Below are 21,327 nucleotides of genomic sequence, written 5' to 3'. Positions count from 1 at the left end.
AACTCTTCTGATAATTATTTTCACTCCTCTGTCAGAAATCTTGTGAGGAGCACCTGGCCCTCGCCAGTTTATGGTGAAACCATGTTCTTTCCACTTCTGGATTATGGCCCCAACAGTGCTCAGTGGAACATTCAGAAGTTTAGAAATCCCTCTGTAACCAATGCCATCAGTATTTTTGCAACAATAAGGTTGCGAAGGTTTTGAGAGAGTTCTTTGCTTTTACCCATCTTGAGATGTTTTTTTGTGTGACACTTTGGTAATGAGACCTCTTTTTATAGGTCATCAGTTGAGACTGAACCAGCTGCTATTAATTTGCACTGACAAGGGGCAGGATTGCTTTCTAATTACTAATAGATTTTAGCTGATGTCTTGGCTTTGCATGCCTTTTTGCACCTCCTTTCTTCATGTGTTCTATACTTTTTCCTTGTGTCATTCCATTTTATTACACATAACTTAATTTCTCAATTTATTTGTTTTGGTTTCTTTGTATGTATGAATTGCATGGGTTGTTACTTACATGTGGTGACAATTTCATGCCAATAGCAGCTTTAGAAATCTATTTACCTAGAAAAATGGTGACGTGTTCAATACTTATTTTACCCGCTGTATGTATCATTTTTTATTTATTTATTTATTTATTTATTTTTGCTCTGTTTTTCAGTGTGTATGCTTTTGGATCATGGTGCTGATCCAAACCAGAGAGATGGACTAGGGAATACTCCATTACATTTAGGTACGACACATCCTACAGTTCTCTCATATTTCTCTGTATTTCATAGCTAGCACTTATACTATTTATTAATTATTCTTTAACCCCCCCCCCAGCTGCATGTACAAGCCATGTTCCGGTAATTACAACCCTTTTACGTGGAGGTAAGATATCTTTTTGTATACTTATTGTCCAAAATCTCCTTTACAGGGTATAAAATATAATGCATTAAATATCTGGAGTATGCATTTTTCTTTTGCTTTATCTCAAGGTGCCAGAGTGGATGCCTTGGATCGTGCAGGCCGAACCCCACTTCATTTAGCCAAGTCAAAGCTGAATATCCTGCAGGATGGAAAATCGCAGACCTTGGAATCACTGCGATTAGAGGTGAAACAGGTGAGATGGCTTAAAGCTGAATTCCAGGCAAAAACTTTTTTTTACATGTCATTATTGCTGCTTTCCTACCTTCATTGAATATGTTATCCATCTTTTTGGTTAACTTAGTAATTGCCCTGAAATAGCCTGTTAATTTTTAAATCAAACCATTATTTCCTAGTGGTTTCTTGTTTGTAAGACCACTGGCTGCTATGCCTTTTATTTCCCCAGCCACTCGTCTTGTCACAGCCCACTTGTAGTTCTTCCTCCAGTAAGCAGTGATGTATTTCCTCTTAGCTAGGTGTCTCTGCACCTCCTCCACTAGTGTGTATATGTATGTGTGTGTGTGTATATATATATATATATATATATATATATATATATATATATATATATATATATATATTATAATCGCACATAAGTGAGTACACCCCTCCACATTTTTGTAAATATTTTATTATCTTTTCATGTGACAACACTGAAGAAATTACACTTTGCTACAATGTAAAGTAGTGAGTGTACAGCTTTTATAACCGTGTAAATTTGCTGTCCCCTCAAAATAGCTCAACGCACAGCCATTAATATACCAAATTGTGAAAAATGGGAATCCTGCTAATGACAAAATGTAGTACTAGAAACAGTTGAGTGGACTTTATTTACATCTATCCCACTTGGAGATGAGCATGAACGAAGGTCTGTGAGAGTATTCCTGACATCCACACATGGGAGTCAGAGTCATAGGTGTTACCACTGACAGGTTGAGGTTAACTGATTTAGTTTTTGGAATCTCCCTGTCCAATCTCACTGTCTTTACTGCTCGCCTCTGTCAGCTTCCAATCTCCTGACACCAGTGCGCTCTATTGGAATGTATATCATGCTGTTATAAATTGTTACATCCCTGGTCTCCCCACTTATTCCTCCACGGATTATTCAATCAGCAAGGCTTCATTACCAGCGCAGTAGCTGGATATTTGTTTTTTTAACTTTGAGCTTTCTGCAGCCTATTGGATCCCACCCCTTGCCATTGACTGACTCCCTCTGTGACTGACTCCCTCTGTGACTGACTCCCTCTGTGACTGACTCCCTCTGTGACTGACTCCCTCTGTGACTGACTCCCTCTGTGACTGACTCCCTCTGTGACTGACTCCCTCTGTGACTGACTCCCTCTGTGACTGACTCCCTCTGTGACTGACTCCCTCTGTGACTGACTCCCTCTGTGAATGACTCCCTCTGTGAATGACTCCCTCTGTGAATGACTCCCTCTGTGACTGACTGCTACTGTGGGTTATGTGTGTACATGGCTAGCTGATACTTTGGTTAGGCTTGTATCTCTGTCCTATTTAGTGTAGGACACTGCACTTCAGTGGACATGAGTGTAAAGCCTGGTTTTTGGTGGGGTGGGTCAGGCTCCCCTTTTTTGGTGTGTGTGACTGTGGGTGGAGGTTTGTTTAGGGGAGGATGGGCTCAGCTCTATTTGGGACTGCATCCTCATCTTTCTGTATACATATGAGGGTGGTCATGGTTCCAGTCAGGGCGGGGCTATAGGGGGAATTGGGTGGCTTTTAGGACTACATGGGGATATTTAGGTTTCATATATGCTTGAATACTTTTTTGAGCCTACTGCTTAATAAATTTAGAGTTAACTCAGATTGGTGTGTAAAGTCTTCTTGTTTTTTGTTTTTTATGTTTGTTACACAGCCATTAATCTAAACTGCTGGCAACAAAAGTGAGTACACTCCTAAGTGAAAATTTCCAAATTGGGCCAAAGTGTCAATATTTTGTATGGCAACCATTATTTTCCAGCACTGCCTTAACCCTCTTGGGCATGGAGTTCACCAGAGCTTCACAGGTTCCCACTGGAGTCCTCTTCCACTCCTCCATGACGACATCACAGAGCTGGTGGCTTTTAGAGACCTTGTGCTCGTCCACCTTCCGTTTGAGGATGACCCACAGATGCTCAATAGGGTTTAGGTCTGGGAACATGCTTGGCCAGTCCATCACCTTTACCCTCATCTTCTTTAGCAAGGCAGTGGTCATCTTGGAGGTGTGTTTGGGGTCGTTAAAATGTTGGAATACTTTCCTGCAGCCCAGTCTCTGTAGGGATGGGGTTGTGCTCTGCTTCAGTATGTCACAGTACATGTTGGCATTCATGGTTCTTTCAATGAACTGTAGCTCCCCAGTGTCGGCAGCACTCATGCAACCCCAAACCAAGGACACTCCCACCACCATGCTTGACAGTAGGCAAGACACACTTGTCTTTGTACTCTCACCTGGTTGCCGCCATACACGCTTGACACCATCTGAACCAAATAAGTTTATCTTGATCTCATCAAACCACAGGACGTGGTTCCAGTAATCCATGTCCTTAGTCTGCTTGTCTTCAGCAAACTGTTTGCCGGCTTTCTTGTGCATCATCTTTAGAAGAGGCTTCCTTCTGGGACGACAGCCATGCAGACCAATTTGATGCAGTGTGCGATGTATAGTCTGAGCACTGACAGGCTGACCCCCCACCCCTTCAACCTCTGTAGCAATGCTGGCAGCACTCATACGTCTATTTTCCAAAGACAATCTCTGGGTTTGACGCTAAGCACGTGCGCTCAACTTCTTTGGTCGTCCGTGGCGAGGCCTGTTCTGAGTGGAACCTGTCCTGTTAAACCGGTGTATGGTCTTGGCCACCGTACTGCAGCTCAGTTTCAGGGTCTTGGCAATCTTCTTATAGCCGAGGCCATCTTTATGTAGAGCAACAAATCTTTTTTTCAGATCCTCAGGGAGTACTTTGCCATGAAGTGCCATGTTAAACTTCCAGTGACCAGTATGAGAGAGTGAGAGCGATAACACCAAATTTAACACACTTGCTCCCCATTCACACCTGAGACCTTGTAACACTAACGAATTACATGACACGGGAGAGGGAAAAAGATTAATTAGACCCGATTTGGACATTTTCACTTAGGGGTGTACTCACTTTTCTTGCCAGCGGTTTAGACATTAATGGCTGTGTGTTGAGTTATAGTTACATAGTTACATAGTTAGTAAGGTTGAATAAAGACACCAGTCCATCCAGTTCAACCTGAGTGAGTGTGTGTCTACAACCCTGACCCTGACCCTTGTCCCTAACCCTGTACATCGCACACTCACATCAGTCCCTACCCTCAATCCAAGGTCCCCATTCATATACTAGGGCCAATTTTGGACAGAAGCCAATTAACCTACCAGCATGTCTTTGGAGTGTGGGAGGAAACCGGAGTACCCGGAGGAAACCCACGCAGGCACAGGGAGAACATGCAAACTCCAGGCAGGTAGTGTCGTGGTTGGGATTCGAACCAGCGACCCTTTTTTACTGCTAGGCGAGAGTGCTAACCACTGCACCACTGTGCTGCCCCCAATTATTTTGAGGGGACAGCAAATTTACACTGTTATACAAGCGGTACACTCACTACTTTACATTGTAGCAAAGTGTCATTTCTTCAGTGTTGTCACATGAAAAGATATAATAAAATATTTACAAATATGTGAGGGGTGTACTCACTTTTGTGAGATACTGTATAAGTACAAAGTATACAGGAAGGTTTACCTCTTTAAAGTGATTGTAAAGTCTTGTTTTTTTTTATAAATAACAAACATCTTATACTTACCTGCTCTATGCAGTTGGTTTTGCACAGAGCAGCTTGGATCCTTCTCTTCTCTGGTCCCTCTTCTGTGCTCCTGGCCCCTCCCTCCTGTTGAGTGCTCCCACAGCAAGCAGCTTGCTATGGGGCACCCGAGCCGAGTCAAAGCTCCCTGTGTCCATTCAGACATGGAGCCGTGACGCAGCCCTGCCCCCCTCCCTTTCCTGATTGGCTGAATGATTTTGATTGACAGCAGCGGGAGCCAATTGCGCTGTGCTGCTGTCTCAGCCAATGAGGAGGGGAGTCCCTGCAACATCGCTGGATAAAGACGGGCTCAGGCAAGTATTAGGGGGCTGCTGCACACAGAAGGTTTTTTTTTTTTTTTCTTGATGCATAGAATACATTAACCACTTGCCGACCGCCTAACGCAGATATACTGCGGCAGAATGACACGGGCAGGCAAAATCACGTACCTGGTACGTGATCTGCCTCCCCCCGGTGCCCGAGGCGGTCGGCATCGTTAGGGGAGCGATCCAGGCTGAGAGGGAGACCACTCATTCGTGGCCACCACCTCGCGATCGCTCCCAACGAATGAGAATCTTCCTCTGCTGCCGTATAGTAAACAGCGGCAGAGGAAGTGATGTAATCTCTCCTCGGCTCGATATTTTCCATTCCGGCGCAGAGGAGAGAAGACATCTGAGTAAGTGCACAACACATACACTTACAGTAAAACACACCAGGCACACTTTACACCCCCCATCACCCCCTAATCACCCCCCCCCCCCCCGTCACAGTGACGCCAATAGCTGTTTTTTTTTTTTTTTTTCTGATTACTGCATTGGTGTCAGTTTGTGACAGTTAGAAGTGGTAGGGCAGTTAGTGTTAGGCCCCCTTTAGGTCTAGGGTACCCCCCTAATAAAGTTTTAACCCCTTGATCACCCCCGTCGCCAGTGTCACTAAGCGATCGTTTTTCTGATCTCTGTATTAGTGTCACGGGTGACGCTAGTTAGGGAGATAAGTATTTAAGTTCGCCGTCATCGTTTTATAGCGCCAGGGACCCCCATATACTACCTAATAAAGGTTTTAACCCCTTGATTGCCCCCTAGTTAACCATTTCACCAGTGATCACCGTATAACTGTTACGGGTGACTCTGGTTAGTTATAGTGTCAGGCACCCGCTGTTTATTACCTAATAAAGGTTTAGCCCCCTGATCGCCCGGCGGTGATATAAGTTAGGTTTTAGGGTCAGATAGGGTCTGCGTCGCCCCAGGCAGCGTCAGGTTAGCGCCAGTACCGCTAACACGCACGCACCATACACCTCCCTTAGTGGTATAGTATCTGAACGGATCAATATCTGATCCGATCAGATCTATACTAGCGTCCCTAGCAGTTTAGGGTTCCCAAAAACGCAGTGTTAGCGGGATCAGCCCAGATACCTGCTAGCACCTGCGTTTTGCCCCTCCGCCCGGCCCAGCCCAGCCCACCCAAGTGCACTATCGATCGATCACTGTCACTTACAAAACACTAAATGCATAACTGCAGCGTTCGCATAGTCAGGCCTGATCCCTGCGATCGCTAACAGTTTTTTTGGTAGCGTTTTGGTGAACTGGCAAGCACCAGCCCCAGGCAGCGTCAGGTTAGTGACAGTAGCGCTAACACCCACGCACGCACCGTACACCTCCCTTAGTGGTATAGTATCTGAACGGATCAATATCTGATCCGATCAGATCTATACTAGCGTCCCCAGCAGTTTAGGGTTCCCAAAAACGCAGTGTTTGCGGGATCAGCCCAAATACCTGCTAGCACCTGCGTTTTGCCCCTCCGCCCAGCCCAGCCCACCCAAGTGCAGTATCGATCGATCACTGTCACTTACAAAACACTAAACACATAACTGCAGCGTTCGCAGAGTCAGGCCTGATCCCTGCAATCGGTAACAGTTTTTTTGGTAGCGTTTTGGTGAACTGGCAAGCACCAGCGGCCTAGTACACCCCGGTCGTAGTCAAACCAGCACTGCAGTAACACTTGGTGACGTGGCGAGTCCCATAAGTGCAGTTCAAGCTGGTGAGGTGGCAAGCACAAGTAGTGTCCCGCTGCCACCAAGAAGAAGACAAACACAGGCCCGTCGTGCCCATAATGCCCTTCCTGCTGCATTCGCCAATCCTAATTGGGAACCCACCACTTCTGCAACACCCATATTTCCCCCATTCACATCCCCAACCAAATGCAGTCGGCTGCATGAGAGGCATTTTCTTTATGTCCTCCCGAGTACCCCTACCCAACGAACCCCCCAAAAAAGATGTCGTGTCTGCAGCAAGTGCGGATATAGGCGTGACACCCGCTATTATTGTCCCTCCTGTCCTGACAATCCTGGCCTTTGCATTGGTGAATGTTTTGAACGCTACCATACACTAGTTGAGTATTAACGTAGGGTACAGCATTGCACAGATTAGGCACACTTTCACAGGGTCTCTCAAGATGCCATGGCATTTTGAGAGACCCGAACCTACAGTTATAAAAGTTACAGTTACAAAAAAAGTGTAAAAAAGAAAAAGAAAAAAACACAAAAAAAATATAAAATAAAAAAAACAAAAATAGTTGTCATTTTATTGTTCTCTCTCTCTCTCTCTCTCTCTCTCTCTCTCTCTATTCTCTCTCTATTGTTCTGCTCTATTTTACTGTATTCTATTCTGCAATGTTTTATTGTTATTGTGTTTTATCATGTTTGATTTTCAGGTATGCAATTTTTTATACTTTACTGTTTACTATGTTTTATTGTTAACCATTTTTTTGTCTTCAGGTACGCCATTCAGCTGCAGCGCGGATTTATTTATCTTGACAGTAACAGCGTTTGCTCCCACGATGCATAAAGCCGTGACTCCAGCGTTGTCGGAGGTGATATATGCCAAAGCATGGGGGCAGCAGGGGCGGAGGAGCGATTTGCTCCTAACTTTTGGGGCGGATGCCCCCATGCTTCGGCATATATAAACGGTGCATGTATGCCCATCATTAGAAGTGGGTGGATGAAGGGAGGTATTCTAATGGTGGGCATACCCACCAATCAATCTCCTTTTTTCGTTCAGCCCACAGGCTGCATAAAAAAAAGATTACAATATATACCCAACAAGGACCAGCAACGTACTGGTATATTGCTGGACTTTGAGTGGTTATACCAGAATGATGCCTGCAGGTTTAGGTATCATCTTGGTATCAATCTTATAAGCCAGCGGTCGGCTTTCATGTAAAAGCAATCCTAGCGGCTAATTAGCCTCTAGACTGCTTTTACCTGCAGTGGGAGGGAATGCCCCCCCCCCCACCGTCTTCCATGTTTTTCTCTGGCTGTCCTATCCCAACAGGGAACTTGAGAATGCAGCCGGTGATTCGGCCAGCTGACCATAGAGCTGATCAGAGACCAGAATGGCTCCAATCATCTCCATGGCCTAAGAAACCGGAAGGTACAAGCATTTCATGACTTAGATTTCACCAGATGTAAACCGCGCCATTGGGAAAGCATTTTATCACACTGATCTTGGTGTGGTCAGATGCTTTGAGGGCAGAGGAGAGATCTAGGGTCTAATAAACCCCATTTTTTTCAAAAAAAGAGTACCTGTCACTACCTATTGCTATCATAGGGGATATTTACATTCCCTGACATAACAATAAAAATGATAAAAAAAAAATGAAAGGAACAGTTTAAAAATAAGATAAAAAAAGCAAAAAAAATAAATAAATAAAAAAAGCACCCCTGTCCCCCCCTGCTCTCACGCAAAGGTGAACGCAAGCGTTGGTCTGGCGTCAAATGTAAACAGCAATTGCACCATGCATGTGAGGTATCACCGCAAAGGTCAGATCGAGGACAGTAATTTTAGCAGTAGACCCCCTCTGTAAATCTAAAGTGGTAACCTGTAAAGGCTTTTAAAGGCTTTTAAAAATGTATGTAGTTTGTCGCCACTGCATGTTTGTGCGCAATTTTAAAGCATGTCATGTTTGGTATCCATGTACTGGGCCAAAGATTATCTTTTTTATTTCATCAAACATTTGGGCAATATAGTGTGTTTTAGTGCATTAAAATTTAAAAAAGTATGTTTTTTCCCAAAAAAATGTGTTTGAAAAATCGCTGCGCAAATACTGTGTGAAAAAAAAATGAAACACCCACCATTTTAATCTGTAGGGCCTTTGCTTTAAAAAAAAATATATAATGTTTGGGGGTTCAAAGTAATTTTCTTGCAAAAAAAAATTATTTTTTCATGTAAACAAATAGTGTCAGAAAGGGCTTTGTCATCAAGTGGTTAGAAGTGTGGGTGATGTGTGACATAAGCTTCTAAATGTTGTGCATAAAATGCCAGGACAGTTCAAAACCCCCCCTTGGGGTGTCTACTTTCCAAAATGGGGTCATTTGGGGGGTTTTTGTGCCATCTTGGCATTTTATGGCCTTCAAAACTGTGATAGGTAGTGAGGAGTGAAATCAAAAATTTACGCCCTTAGAAATCCTGAAGGCGGTGATTGGTTTTCGGGGCCCCGTGTGCAGCTAGGCTCCCAAAAAGTCCCACACATGTGGTATCCCCATACTCGGGAGAAGCAGCTAAATGTATTTTGGGGTGTAATTCCACATATGCCCATGGCCTGTGTGAGCAATATATCATTTAGTCACAACTTTTTGTAATTTTTTTTTTTTTGTCATTATTCTTTCACTTGGGACAAAAAAAAAAATGAATATTCAATGGGCTCAACATGCCTCTCAGCAATTTCCTTGAGGTGTCTACTTTCCAAAATGGGGTCGGGTTTGTACTGCCCTGCCATTTTAGCACCTCAAGAAATGAGATAGGCAGTCATAAACTAAAAGCTGTGTAAATTCCAGAAAATGCGCCCTAGTTTGTAGACTCTATAACTTTTGCGCAAACCAATAAATATACGCTTATTGACATTTTTTTACCAAAGACATGTGGCTGAATACATTTTGGACTAAATGTATGACTAAAATTGAGTTTATTGGATTTTTTTTATAACAAAAATTAGAAAATATAGTTTTTTTTTTCAAAATTTTCAGTATTTTTCCGTTTATAGCGCAAAAAATAAAAACTGCAGAGGTGATCAAATACTATCAAAAGAAAGCTCTATTTGTGGGAACAAAAGGATGCAAATTTCGTTTGGGTAGAGCATTGCATGACCGCGCAATTAGCAGTTAAAGCGACGCAGTGCCAAATTGTAAAAAGTGCTCTGGTCAGGAGGGGGGTAAATCCTTCCGGGGCTGAAGTGGTTAAGATAAAAAAAACCTTCTGCCTTTACAATGACCGCGCAATTAGCAGTTAAAGCGACGCAGTGCCAAATTGTAAAAAGTGCTCTGGTCAGGAAGGGGGTAAATCCTTCCGGGGGCTGAAGTGGTTAAGATAAAAAAAAAACCTTCTGCCTTTACAATCCCTTTAATCGCTTGTAATAATGTGTATCCCCTGTCCGCTTTATACTGCCCAGAGAGGGGATCTTCCTGTGCTGCAGAGGTTACCAGCAGCTGCGAGTGTGAAGGACTTTTGCCACTCGTCTGTCCCTTTCTGCTCCCTCCACTATTCACAGAACTCGTAGTATTATTGTTCTACAATGCAATGCGTTTTGTGACTGTGCAGGGAAGATCCTATCATTCATCCACCCCTCCTCCATTTACAGAAGGCCTAATCTTTTGAGTTCTGTGAGTGGCGGAGTGGGCAGGAAGGGGAGGGCTGCTGTACTGCTGTTAACCCCTGCAGCACTGAAATATGTCTGTTTTGGCCAGTATCCGGCTGAATAAAGCAAGTGTTTTTACATGAAGCAGCAGCCTACAAGACAGGGTACACACCATTACAGATAATCAATATGTTTTGTGTTGTATCCACAAAAATTAGCTGAACGTCAGTTTTTCATGGAATAGTTTAAACTCTATTGAAACACACGATTAGACATTGCTCTTGGGGGAAAGCCACATTTGCCCATTTCTGCTTCCTCCTTTACAGTGCTACACAGTGGTTGTATTTTACTGCTCCCCCCACAATCTAAATGTATAAATCAGCTAAATGAGTGAAATCAAACCATTTTGTATTTAGTGGATACCTTTAGTATTGTTAAGTAGAGTAAGAACTACCTTACTGCTCATACAAGTCAATAGGAATACAATATTGGCTTGATGCAGCTTAGCCGCACATTATAAGGAACATAAAAAAACACCTCTGTAGGATCTCTGTTTCAAATGTATACATCTCTACATTTTGTTGTATATGTTGTAATATGTTCACCGATTTATGTGGGACATTGTTGTGTGTATGTACACATGCAGTCAATGTTGACCAGGCCAGAATGACAATGACAGGATGGTTAATTTGTCCAACTGAATTTTAACAGCTGAAGACTCTCTGATGTGTTAATCTTATGCAAGTCTATTTGAACATCTCAAAGGGTATTCAGGTGGTATCTGTTAATATAATTACACATATCTAAAGGGGACTTGTTGATGTTGATATGCGGGAGTGCAAATTGGGGTGGTTCACGGCTGTTCACGGCTGGGGGTTGTTGTCTGTTTGAAAGACTAAAGCTAATCAAAGTCCTAAATTGAAATGGCCAATCAAATTGCTCAGCCATTCAATATTTAGTGAATATAACACGGCATTCAGTCTATAGGTGGGGGTGAGGCTTGTCTGTGTATGAGGTGAGGCTTGTCTGTGTATGGCTGGGAACACACAGGCCTAGGAGATGGGTTTCTGAATTATATTTCCTCTGTCGGATTTTTTTGTCATCTGTGGACTTTGGACTTTGTTCTGTGTTGGAAGTCAATAAAGTGCATCTCTCTGGAAGAATTGGGTTGCTGCAGAAGAGTACTTACTAATTAATTATCATACCCACTCTACATCATATCACCCAGTATATATTAATATACCCGATCACTACACATTTATTTAAAAATAAAAAAAGCAGAAGGCTTGTAACTGTGTAAATAAGATCACAAATTACTTAAAAATTATTGTGCTTTTTTTCACACTAGGCAAAGCAATAGTGTAGCTTTACTCCCTTTCCTCAGCAACATATACTCGCTTTTTCTTGGTTGCCATGCTATGTTGTCTAGCTGTCGATAGAGAGGAAAGACACCCCCGTCTGAACTCTGAACTGACTTGTTAGAACTTACACAGGGTTCCAGGTCTCTCTCCCCACCCCATGTGACAGTGCTGGGTCTACCAGACACCAGTGCTGTTATGTAGGTAGGTCCCTAAGGTAGGGAGCATAAAAAAAAGATTTCTCTTTTTTAGGATACTATATGTGATTGGACTGTAGAAACCTGTAATGTTTGTTCATTTAATATTTAGATCATCCAGATGTTGCGAGAGTATCTAGAGAAGTTGGGCCAGCAGGAGCAAACCGAACAGTTGGATCAAATTTGTTACAGGCTACAGAGGACAAGCACAAAGGAACAGGTGATGGTTTGGGCTTGCTGTCTTTTATGCATACTAGATTATAGGCTTCATTTATGAAAGTAAAAAGCAAAGGTTTGTGTTTACAGTACCAACTGGTCAGATTTTTCCTTTCCTTTTTTTTAAGCTACACTATAGACATAATACCTTATTTGTTTTTTGTATAGTGATCACATATCTTTAAAGCTGAACTTCAGTTACAGTAATGCAGTCACCACTGTACCCTATTACCCGCATGTGAATCTCACAGGAACTGCACCACATTCCTATGAAATTCACATGCGATTCAGTGCAGTGCAGGCACCTTTTTTTGGAGCTGCATCGCATGGTCACTTTGCACTTTGCGATCCAGTGCAGGCAAACTGCACTGCATTTGCTATCTATTTGGGGTGCTGATAAATTTGTATTGACACCACAGAGGATCGCCGACACAATGCAATTGCAGTGCGGTGCAGAAATGCTCAGGGATCGCTGTGTTTCCCGCACACATGTATGAACCTAGGCTAAGTATCCTATATTTTCTAGCAAACAGTATGCAATTAAAATGTTAAAATATTTGTTATGTTTACTTCCTATTTTGGCTGTAATGTAACAAATGTAACATTTTCTCACCACATTAAGACCCCTTTCACACTAGGGCCGCGGCCGCGTTAGCGCTACAGCGCAGCTCGTTTTAGCGGCGCTATAGCGCTGTTTAAGTGGCGCTTTTCGGCCACTAGCGGGGCTTTTTTAATCCCAAAGAAGGGGTTAAAAAGGCCCGTGTTGCGGCACTTCGGAAGTGCCAAACCACCCCAAAGATGCTGCTTGCAGGACTTTTTCGAATGTCCTGCAAGCGCACTGATCTGGGTGTGAAAGCACTCATTGTAATGAATAGGAGGCAGTTTTCAGGCGCTTTACATGCACCTGAAAACTGCCTCAGTGTGAAAGGGATCTTAGTGTAGTCGACCTCCAGTCTAGAGGAGTGGCTACTTTTTTCTGGTACAATGTTTTTATTGAAAAAAAAAGAAGGGAAAAACCCCAGATAACGAATTCCCACGCAGGGGATATGTACAAAAACATAAAGAAGAGGTTTACATAACGGTACATAATGAAACATATTTTAAGGGTGTATTATATCAACTGACGTTGACCTACCAGTCAGGGCCGGAGGTCAGTGCGCTCTGTCCAGGCCATGGGGCCCAGGGGCTGAGGCAGACAAGGGTGAGCAGAGTTGTCTGCAAATCAGGGAAGAGGTGACAGACAAACACGAGGAGAGAAAAAAAAAAAAAAAAGGAGAAAAGAGAAGGGGGAAAGAAGGGGGAAAGAGAAGAAGGGAAGAACACATATACTATTACGGGGGGGAGGGGGGCTGGGTAAGTGTAGGGTAGAACGTCGGGCGAAGGGCCCAGGAAGAGAGGAAATGGGAGGAGGAGGGAAGGGGGTCCCCCAGGCTGGAGGTTAGTTCAAAATGAATTTACAAACCTAGGCTAGTTGGATTTAGGTTGGGGAGTGTGTAGGACCACCACGGGGCCCATACCTTAATAAATTTTGCATGGGAGTCGTGAAGGATGCTGGACATTTTCTCGTGAATCATGAGGGTCGTCAATGAAGTCTTCACCTCTGCGAATGAGACAGAGGGTTTTTTCCAAGCCCTCGCTATTGTTCGTTTGGCGGCGATAAATAAGTATGTAGCTAGTTTCTGTTGATGAGAGAAAAGGCCCGGGAGCGGGCAATGAAGTAATGCAAATTTGGGGTCTTTGCGGAAGTGGACATGAAATAGGGAGGAAAGTAGACCAAAGACCCTTGACCAGAAGCCTACAAGACGAGGGCAAGACCACCATGTGTGCAGTTCATCTCCTCTTTGACCACAACCTCGGAAGCATCTATCATTGCAAGATGGGTTTGATTTGGCGATGCGGGCTGGAACCCAGTACCAGCGCAGGAGGACCTTATAGGCCGCCTCCAACGTGGCAGTGTTAAATGAGCATTTTGCTATACTGGACCAGGCTTTACTCCAATCTGCTAGATCTATGGGGGATAAATCGCGTTCCCATTTAAGCACATAGGAAAGGGTAGTGGAAGTGTTGCCAGCAGTTAGTAAGGAGTATATCATGGAAATGGTGCCGCGAGCACCCGGGCATTGTTGGCAGAATTGCTCAAAGGCAGTCATTTGATATGGGAAGGAGCCTAGGCGCCGGAGGGAAGTTATCCAGTGTCGCAGTTGGATGTAGCGGAAAAGTTCAGCAGGTGGAGCATCATGGGTCTCTTGAAACGAGGACCACGCAGGGAAGGCGCGGGTACGAAGAAAGTGACGAACCAGGGAGAACCCATGTGCAGGCCACCACGAAAAAATATAGGGTTGTTCTAGGCCCGGTGGGAACATAGGGTTATTCAAGAGGGGGAGCAGCGGTACGAATGGGGACATAAGTTTGCCTGAGTATCGAATCGAGTCCCACAATTTCAGACTGTGCGTCATGAGAGGGCTAGCAGAAGGCGGTCGCATTTTAGGGGGTAGCCACAATAAGGCCGAGATAGGGACAGGCGCGCAATTGGGTACCTCCAGGAGAACCCATAGGGGGATATCAGAGGTCGCGTGGAGCATGGTGAGTTGGGAAATTTGGGCTGCTTGGTAGTACTTTGCAACGTCCGGAACGCCTAGTCCACCCCGTAACCTATGAGCATAGAGAGTGGAGCGGGAAACTCTGGGGCGTTTGTGTGCCCAGATAAAGGAGAGAAGTCTGTTCTGTAGTAGCCGCAGATAGAAGGCAGGGACTCGGACAGGAAGGGTTCGAAAGAAGTAAAGAATCTTTGGGAGAATGGTCATCTTGACCGCATGGATACGACCGATCCAGGATAAGGTGGGAAATCGCCACGAAGCCATGAGGGCCGTGATGGTACGCAAGAGTGGGTAATAGTTGGCGGAGAAAAGGGAGGCGTAAGAAGGGGTCAACTTAACGCCCAAGTAGTCCAGGGAGGAACTTGCCCATCGGTAAGGGAAGGAGGATTGGAGATGTAAGACTAGGGGGCCTGGGAGAGTGACGTTCAGGGCGGTAGTTTTGTGTGGGTTAATACGGAGGCCAGAGATAGATGAAAATCGGGTTAGAAGGGCCTGGAGATTTGGTAGGGTGACGATGGGGTTGGTGAGAGTTAGGAGGGCATCGTCAGCGAACATATTCAGTTTATAATTGTCACCTGCATAAGGGATGCCCGTGATATTAGGGTCTGCCCTAAGGGCAATAGCTAGCGGCTCAAGGGCAAGGACAAAAAGGACCGGAGATAGAGGGCAGCCCTGCCTCGTTCCTCTAGAGATAGGAAAAGAGGGCGACAGGCAACCAGCGTAGCGGACCGAGGCAGAGGGGGTTGAGTAAAGGGCCGTCAGCCACGATAGGATTGAGTCACCAAAGCCCCAACGTTGTAGCACGTAACGGAGATAGTCCCATGAGAGGGTATCGAAAGCTTTATAAAGGTCAAGAGAGAGGAGAAAGCCGGGGATTTTGCGTTGCTGCAATAAGGTGATCAGGTGAACAACTTTCCGGACATTGTCCCCCGCCTGACGGCCAGGTACAAAGCCCACTTGGTCTCTATGAACCAAGGAGCGCAAGTATTTGTTAATGCGAAAGCTTAGGATTTTCCCCAAGAGCTTCACATCCTCATTCAATAGAGAGATTGGGCGAAACGCCTGGGGTTCGTGCGCCTCCTCTGTGGTCTTAGGAATCATGGAAATGTGAGCTCGTAATGTGTCCTGGGAGGGCAGCGCTCCTTGCTTCATGCAGTTGAAATAGGCCGTCAGATGGGGGAGCAAGAGGGGAGAAAGCTTACGGTAGTATAGTCCGGTGAAGCCATCTGGGCCCGGGGCCTTCGAAACACGAATACCCTTGATGGCCTGAGCCACCTCCAGTTCGGTAATGTCAGCATTAAGAGTCGCACAGGCTTCTGAGGAGAGAGGCGGAAGATGAAGATCGCGGAAGAAATCGTCCGCGAGGTTAAGAGGAAAGGGGGTGGGTTTGCTATAAAGTGAGGCTAGGAAATCTGCCAGGGCTGCAGTGACTTTGCTCGGATCTGAAGTGAGGTCTCCGTTAGCAGTACGGAGGCGGATAGGTTTATGGCTGCGAGATGTAGCATTGAGTTTCTTAGCCAGCATTGCGCCCGGTTTATTCGCGCAAGAATAAAATTTATGTTTAGCCCACCGTAGGGCCTTCTCGGTTTGGTCGGAGGCCAACAAGTCTAATTCGGTTGCAAGGGTGTCCCTAGCTTTCTTATTTGCTAGCGTGGGGTGGGATTTCCACTCTGCATCAGCGGAGGCCAAAAGAACTGTAAGTTCCCGGGTCCGCTTTTCCCTATGGCGTTTGCGGGAGGATGCCAGTTGTATACAATGGCCTCTCATGGTAGCCTTGTGGGCCTCCCAAAGAGAGATGGGCGAAGACACAGAGCCCACATTTTCTTTGAAGAAAGTTTGGAGTCGCGTATGGATTTCAAGAAGGGCGTCTTGTGATGTAAGGAGTGAGTCGTTTAATCGCCATTGGAAGGTAGGGCGTGTCAGGCCTGAGAAAGTGAACAAAAAAACGATAGGGTCATGATCCGACCACACAGAAGGGGGGATCGTAATTTTATGGACATTGGAGATGTGGTGTAGAGGAATGAAGACGTGGTCGATCCTACAAAAGCTGTCGTGCGGGCTAGAGTAGTAAGTGAAATCGCGGTCACGGGGATGGAGCTCCCGCCATACATCTATTAAGCCATGGGATTGTATAAGGGATCTCATCTGCTCCTCTACAACTAAATCATGAGAGGGGGGGGATCCTGATGGGTATTTCCTGTCCATCGAGGAGTCCAGGGTTACGTTCGTGTCACCCATCAAGATGAGGGTCCCGGAGCTGTGCTGGGACACGACCTTGAGAAGGTGGGAGAAAAATTTATGTTGGAATCGGTTCGGGGCATAGTACCCAACCAAGGTTACATTTTGGCCATTTAACGTGCCCTGGAGTAATAGGTATCTACCAGTTGGGTCCGCAATTTCCTTGGAGCATGAGAATAGGAGATTGCGTCTGAAGGCAATGAGAACCCCCCTCTGCTTTTCGGGGGCAGAAGCCAGATAGAATGTAGGGAAGTGAGAGGAGATAAATTTCGGGGCAGAAGAGGAGGAAAACCTGGTCTCTTGCAAGCATACTACGTCAATGCCACTAGATTTTAGGTGGGGAAATACCTTGGATCGTTTTATTGGAGAATTAAAACCATGGATATTATGTGAATAAAACTTCAACGGAGATTGGGTCATTGTGAGGAGATGAAGGTTAGCTTACGTGGTGGTGTCCAGCAGCTGCAGATCAGGTCGGTAGGGATCCCTGCCAGCGACATTTGCGGATTTCCAGCCTGGGGGAAGAAGAGAAAAGAAAGACAGGGAAAGGTGCAAGACAAGAGACAAAGGGTAGGATGGGGGAAGGAAAAAAGAAACATAAAAACAAAAATACAAAAACAGTACAAACGTACTAGATGCGCCACGTTGGGCGTAAACCACGTCTTCGGCAAGACGTGTAAGGCGGGGGGGCTCGACCGCCGGACACATGGCCATTTTAAGTCTCAGCAGCTCAAAGTTTAGCAAGAAGAGGGGGGTGCCGGGAAGAGGGGGGGGGGGGGGAGGGGAACACTGGCCGAGTCAGCCTCAGGAAGGGGAGAAAAAAAGAAAAAATTTTCCCTTAAAAAGGAAAGGGGGGGAGGGTGTAACTAAGGGTTAGGGCAAGATTACTGGTGCTAACAACCAACCCAAGGATAAATTGCAATGAGGGGTTGCCAAGAGAGCTTTAAACACAGAATTATTATATAACAATAAAGAACACAAATGGGATGTGTAACTTCTGATGCTCGGACCATTTAGTCAGACCGAACTCCAGCTAGCCAGCCCGGACTGTCAGGTACAAAGTCCGTCAAGGGGTCCCCTGAATCCCGCCACCAGGCGCAAGCACCACCAGGAAGCGGGCCCCAGAGGGTCCAAGTAAACTAATAAAAGAGGCTGGACATTAATTAGCAACCTGGAGATGAGTCACAGCAATTTAGCAGTACTTAAACATATAATCCAGTATTACTCGAAAACAGTATTAAACATAACTCGCAAATAACATTAGCGGTGCATATCATACAGACTGGCTAACCCCCAGCCTCCTGGCCAGGGGGCTCAGTTATAGGGTCCACCGGAAAGCCTCCCAGGGCCGGTCACCAACCGCTATCGCTAGCGGAGGGAGGGCCCCCGGAGACCCCCGATAGGATAAATAGGGACCTAGGCATCATTGGTTAAAGATCAGACAGGAGCGTACAAAAGGTAGGGAAGGGAGGGTCAGGACCATGGGGGGGCAGGGGAAGGAAAAGGGAAGGGAAGAGGGAGGGTGAGGGGAGAGGGGAGGGAGAGAGGGGGAGGGGTAAAAGGAGCGGGGGAGGGAGGAGAGAAGGGCAGGGATGGAGAAAAAAAAAAAAAAAAATTTATAAGTTCAAATAAGACAGTGGGGTTCTGGATGCGATGGAGCCTATGATGTTAATGCAACATGGAAGTCCAGAGTGGAGCTCTTGAGGAGGTGGTGAGAAGTAGTAAGAGTCAGGTGTTGCATGGTTTGGAATATACCAATACGCTCGGAAAATCCTGGAGCAGCACAATTGAGTCTGACAGGGTGCCAAAGCAGGTGAAATGGTTTAGAGACTTCCAGTCAGGGTGTGTGGGAGAGATATAGGGCAGTCATATAGAAGGGTGGTGAGGGGGCGACATCACAACATGCACCAACCGGTTGGGTCAAGGCGGGCTGGGGGTGGGGAGGAAGGCATATGACCCAATCCAAGCACGGCCATCATTGGGCATGTGTGAATAGGGAAAGTCATCGAGGGGGGATCCAATCCAACCATCATCTACGGGAGATGGTTGGTGAAATACAGAAGGGTCCTGAGGACCAAAGGGGAAAACAGGACTCACGGTTTCAAGGGTCAATCTGGATCAGATCGTTGAGAGCCAGCCATAGATGGAGCGGGAGGGGCAGGGCGTCTCGGCCCTTTGACCTTTTCCCATGTGCGACCCGGGAGGTTAGTGGAAAGCTGAGGGGGGGTTGATCCAGTTGGGCTTCGGGTGTTTTTACCAGATGGTAGCAGATGGAGAGAGTCCAGGACGGACTGTGCTTCGTCTGGCGAGGTCAGCGTGTGACTGCGACCATTGTATGAAAAGGATAGCTTGAAGGGGAAGCCCCAGCGGTACCGAATTTGGTGCGATTGAAGAGCTGAGGTGTAAGGCTTCATCTGTCTCCTTTTCACAATCGTGGACTGGGAGAGATCTGTAAAAAGTTGGTAGTGGTATCCCTGGAACGTGAGGTTGGGCTTGTCCCGGGCCGCGCGAAGGAGGGTTTCCTTAGTGCGGTAATAAGTGAACTTTATGATGATGTCGCGGGGTGGTCCCTCTGATTTCTTGGGGCCGAGTGACCGATGGATGCGGTCAAATTCCAGCCTGTCAATGGGGATGGCTGGGACAAGCTCCTGGAACAGGGCCGTGGCAGTGGAGGTGAGGTCCATGACCGTTTCGGGGATGCCCCGCAGGCGCAGATTACCTCTGCGGGCCCTGTTCTCAAAATCCTCCAGGCGTAGTAGGGCTACATCCAGTTCTTTCTTAATGTCAGAAATGTCCTGCTCGTGGTTTTCTAGGACAGTAGCAGCGGCATCCATCTTGTCCTCTAGGTCATTGGTGCGGGAGCCGAGCTCCCTGATTTCTTTAGTGAGGTGGGTGGCCAGCTTGGTGGTTGCGGCTGATAGTTCTGCCTGCAACATGGTCTTGAAGCGGGAGAGCAGATCAGCATCCCGCAGTGACGGCAGCTGGAGCGGGTCCCCGCCGACAGCGGGAGACCGATCCAAATCCTCGGCTGTAAGCTGGGAGAAGGGGTCCGGACTTGAGGCCGGGGCTTCAAACATGGCGTCCGGCGGGGAGGCCCCAGGCAGTGTGCGGTCCGCAGATCGTGAGCTGGATGCTCGCGTGAGCATCGCCGTTCGTGTCGCTGGATGCACGGCAGCTGCGGGAGTCAGCGGGAGGTAGTGGGGGACGGGGATTCCCTCTTACTTGGCTTTTTATGGGGCCGATGTGTCCTGGCGGTGAGGAGCGAGGCTAGGATGCGGCCATCTTCGTTCGCTGCTCACGAGCGCCCCCGTGGCTACTTTTTTCAAAGCTGCCTTGTATATAGTGTCTTTGCTGGGATGACATTTCCCAGCATTCCATCAGAGCACACAGCTCTTTCTTCTGCAAGGTGGATGATATAGAGAAGAGGGCAGGCTTGAATTGGGTGCAGAGCTGGGCATACATTACAAAGCCTTTCTTTCTCCTCAGTACACAGATTACCAGATCACAGAACACATAGTTGATCATCTCTCCCTTTTTTCTATTCTCTCTCTGTACAGATTCTATCAATATGTACTTTGAGGCAGAGCAAATCTAGGGAAAATAATCTGATATGTGCATTGAGGCAGAGCAGATCAAGGAAAAAATAATTTATTAATAAGATCCTCTTTTCCTCATTCTTCTGTGAATCACTGCACATATTGGACCTTTTGACAGTTGCAGTTGTTTTTTTCTCTCCACATATTCATAACCTGGGGTGGAACTATTCAGTTACTCCCTGGACCACCCATTCAATACTCTGCCTACTACAGGCATCTGTCACTCAATAGGTTGAGGCCGGACAACTGATATTGACTTTCTAACACCTAAAACCCATGGGCACTGTTAATATGCCAACACTGCCTCGATGAGGTTGCAGATGGGAGGAAGCTGTACACTAGAACTCGTTACATCTTTCGCTGTCAGATAAAAGTGGAAGTGTAGTGCTGTCTACTCAGATACCTTCATTTTCATTTACTTATGTTTGGTTTGTTTCTCTAATTGGGGTAACTGGAGTCCAGGATTTTTGAACACAAGACTCTGAAATGCTATAGTATTGCCTAGTACACAGTGTTAATTTGGTAGATGAAAATATTTTCGTCGACTAAATTAACACTATTTTAGTTGACTAAAATATGTCTAAAACTCAAATGCCATTTTAGTCAAGACCATGACTAAAACTAAATTGAAATTTCACATCAATATTAACACTGTACTACGACATAAGAATATGTAGGGGGCATCTACTAAGCTGCTGAATCAAAAAAAATTAAGAAAAAGGCTATTCTTATTTTTTTTCTTAATATGTAATGTTGGTAATATAGTTACATAGTTGGTAAG

At 45.8% G+C, this 21,327-nt stretch overlaps 1 protein-coding gene across 2 annotated transcripts in view; it reads left to right on the top strand.

The window, feature by feature from the left end:
- Positions 1–21,327, top strand: part of ANKRD54 (ankyrin repeat domain 54) — a 100,929-nt gene that overhangs the window by 70,477 nt on the left and 9,125 nt on the right. For both annotated transcript variants that reach the window (XM_073592615.1, XM_073592614.1), the window contains 4 exons: positions 662–733; positions 826–873; positions 981–1,105; positions 12,012–12,119. In XM_073592615.1, the coding sequence (XP_073448716.1) occupies positions 662–733; positions 826–873; positions 981–1,105; positions 12,012–12,119 (353 nt within the window). The remainder of the gene's footprint in view (positions 1–661; positions 734–825; positions 874–980; positions 1,106–12,011; positions 12,120–21,327) is intronic.

Source organism: Aquarana catesbeiana, linkage group LG07 (assembly GCF_042186555.1).
Source record: "Aquarana catesbeiana isolate 2022-GZ linkage group LG07, ASM4218655v1, whole genome shotgun sequence".
NCBI lineage: Eukaryota > Metazoa > Chordata > Amphibia > Anura > Ranidae > Aquarana > Aquarana catesbeiana.
This window is presented reverse-complemented; position numbering and strand designations above follow the sequence as displayed.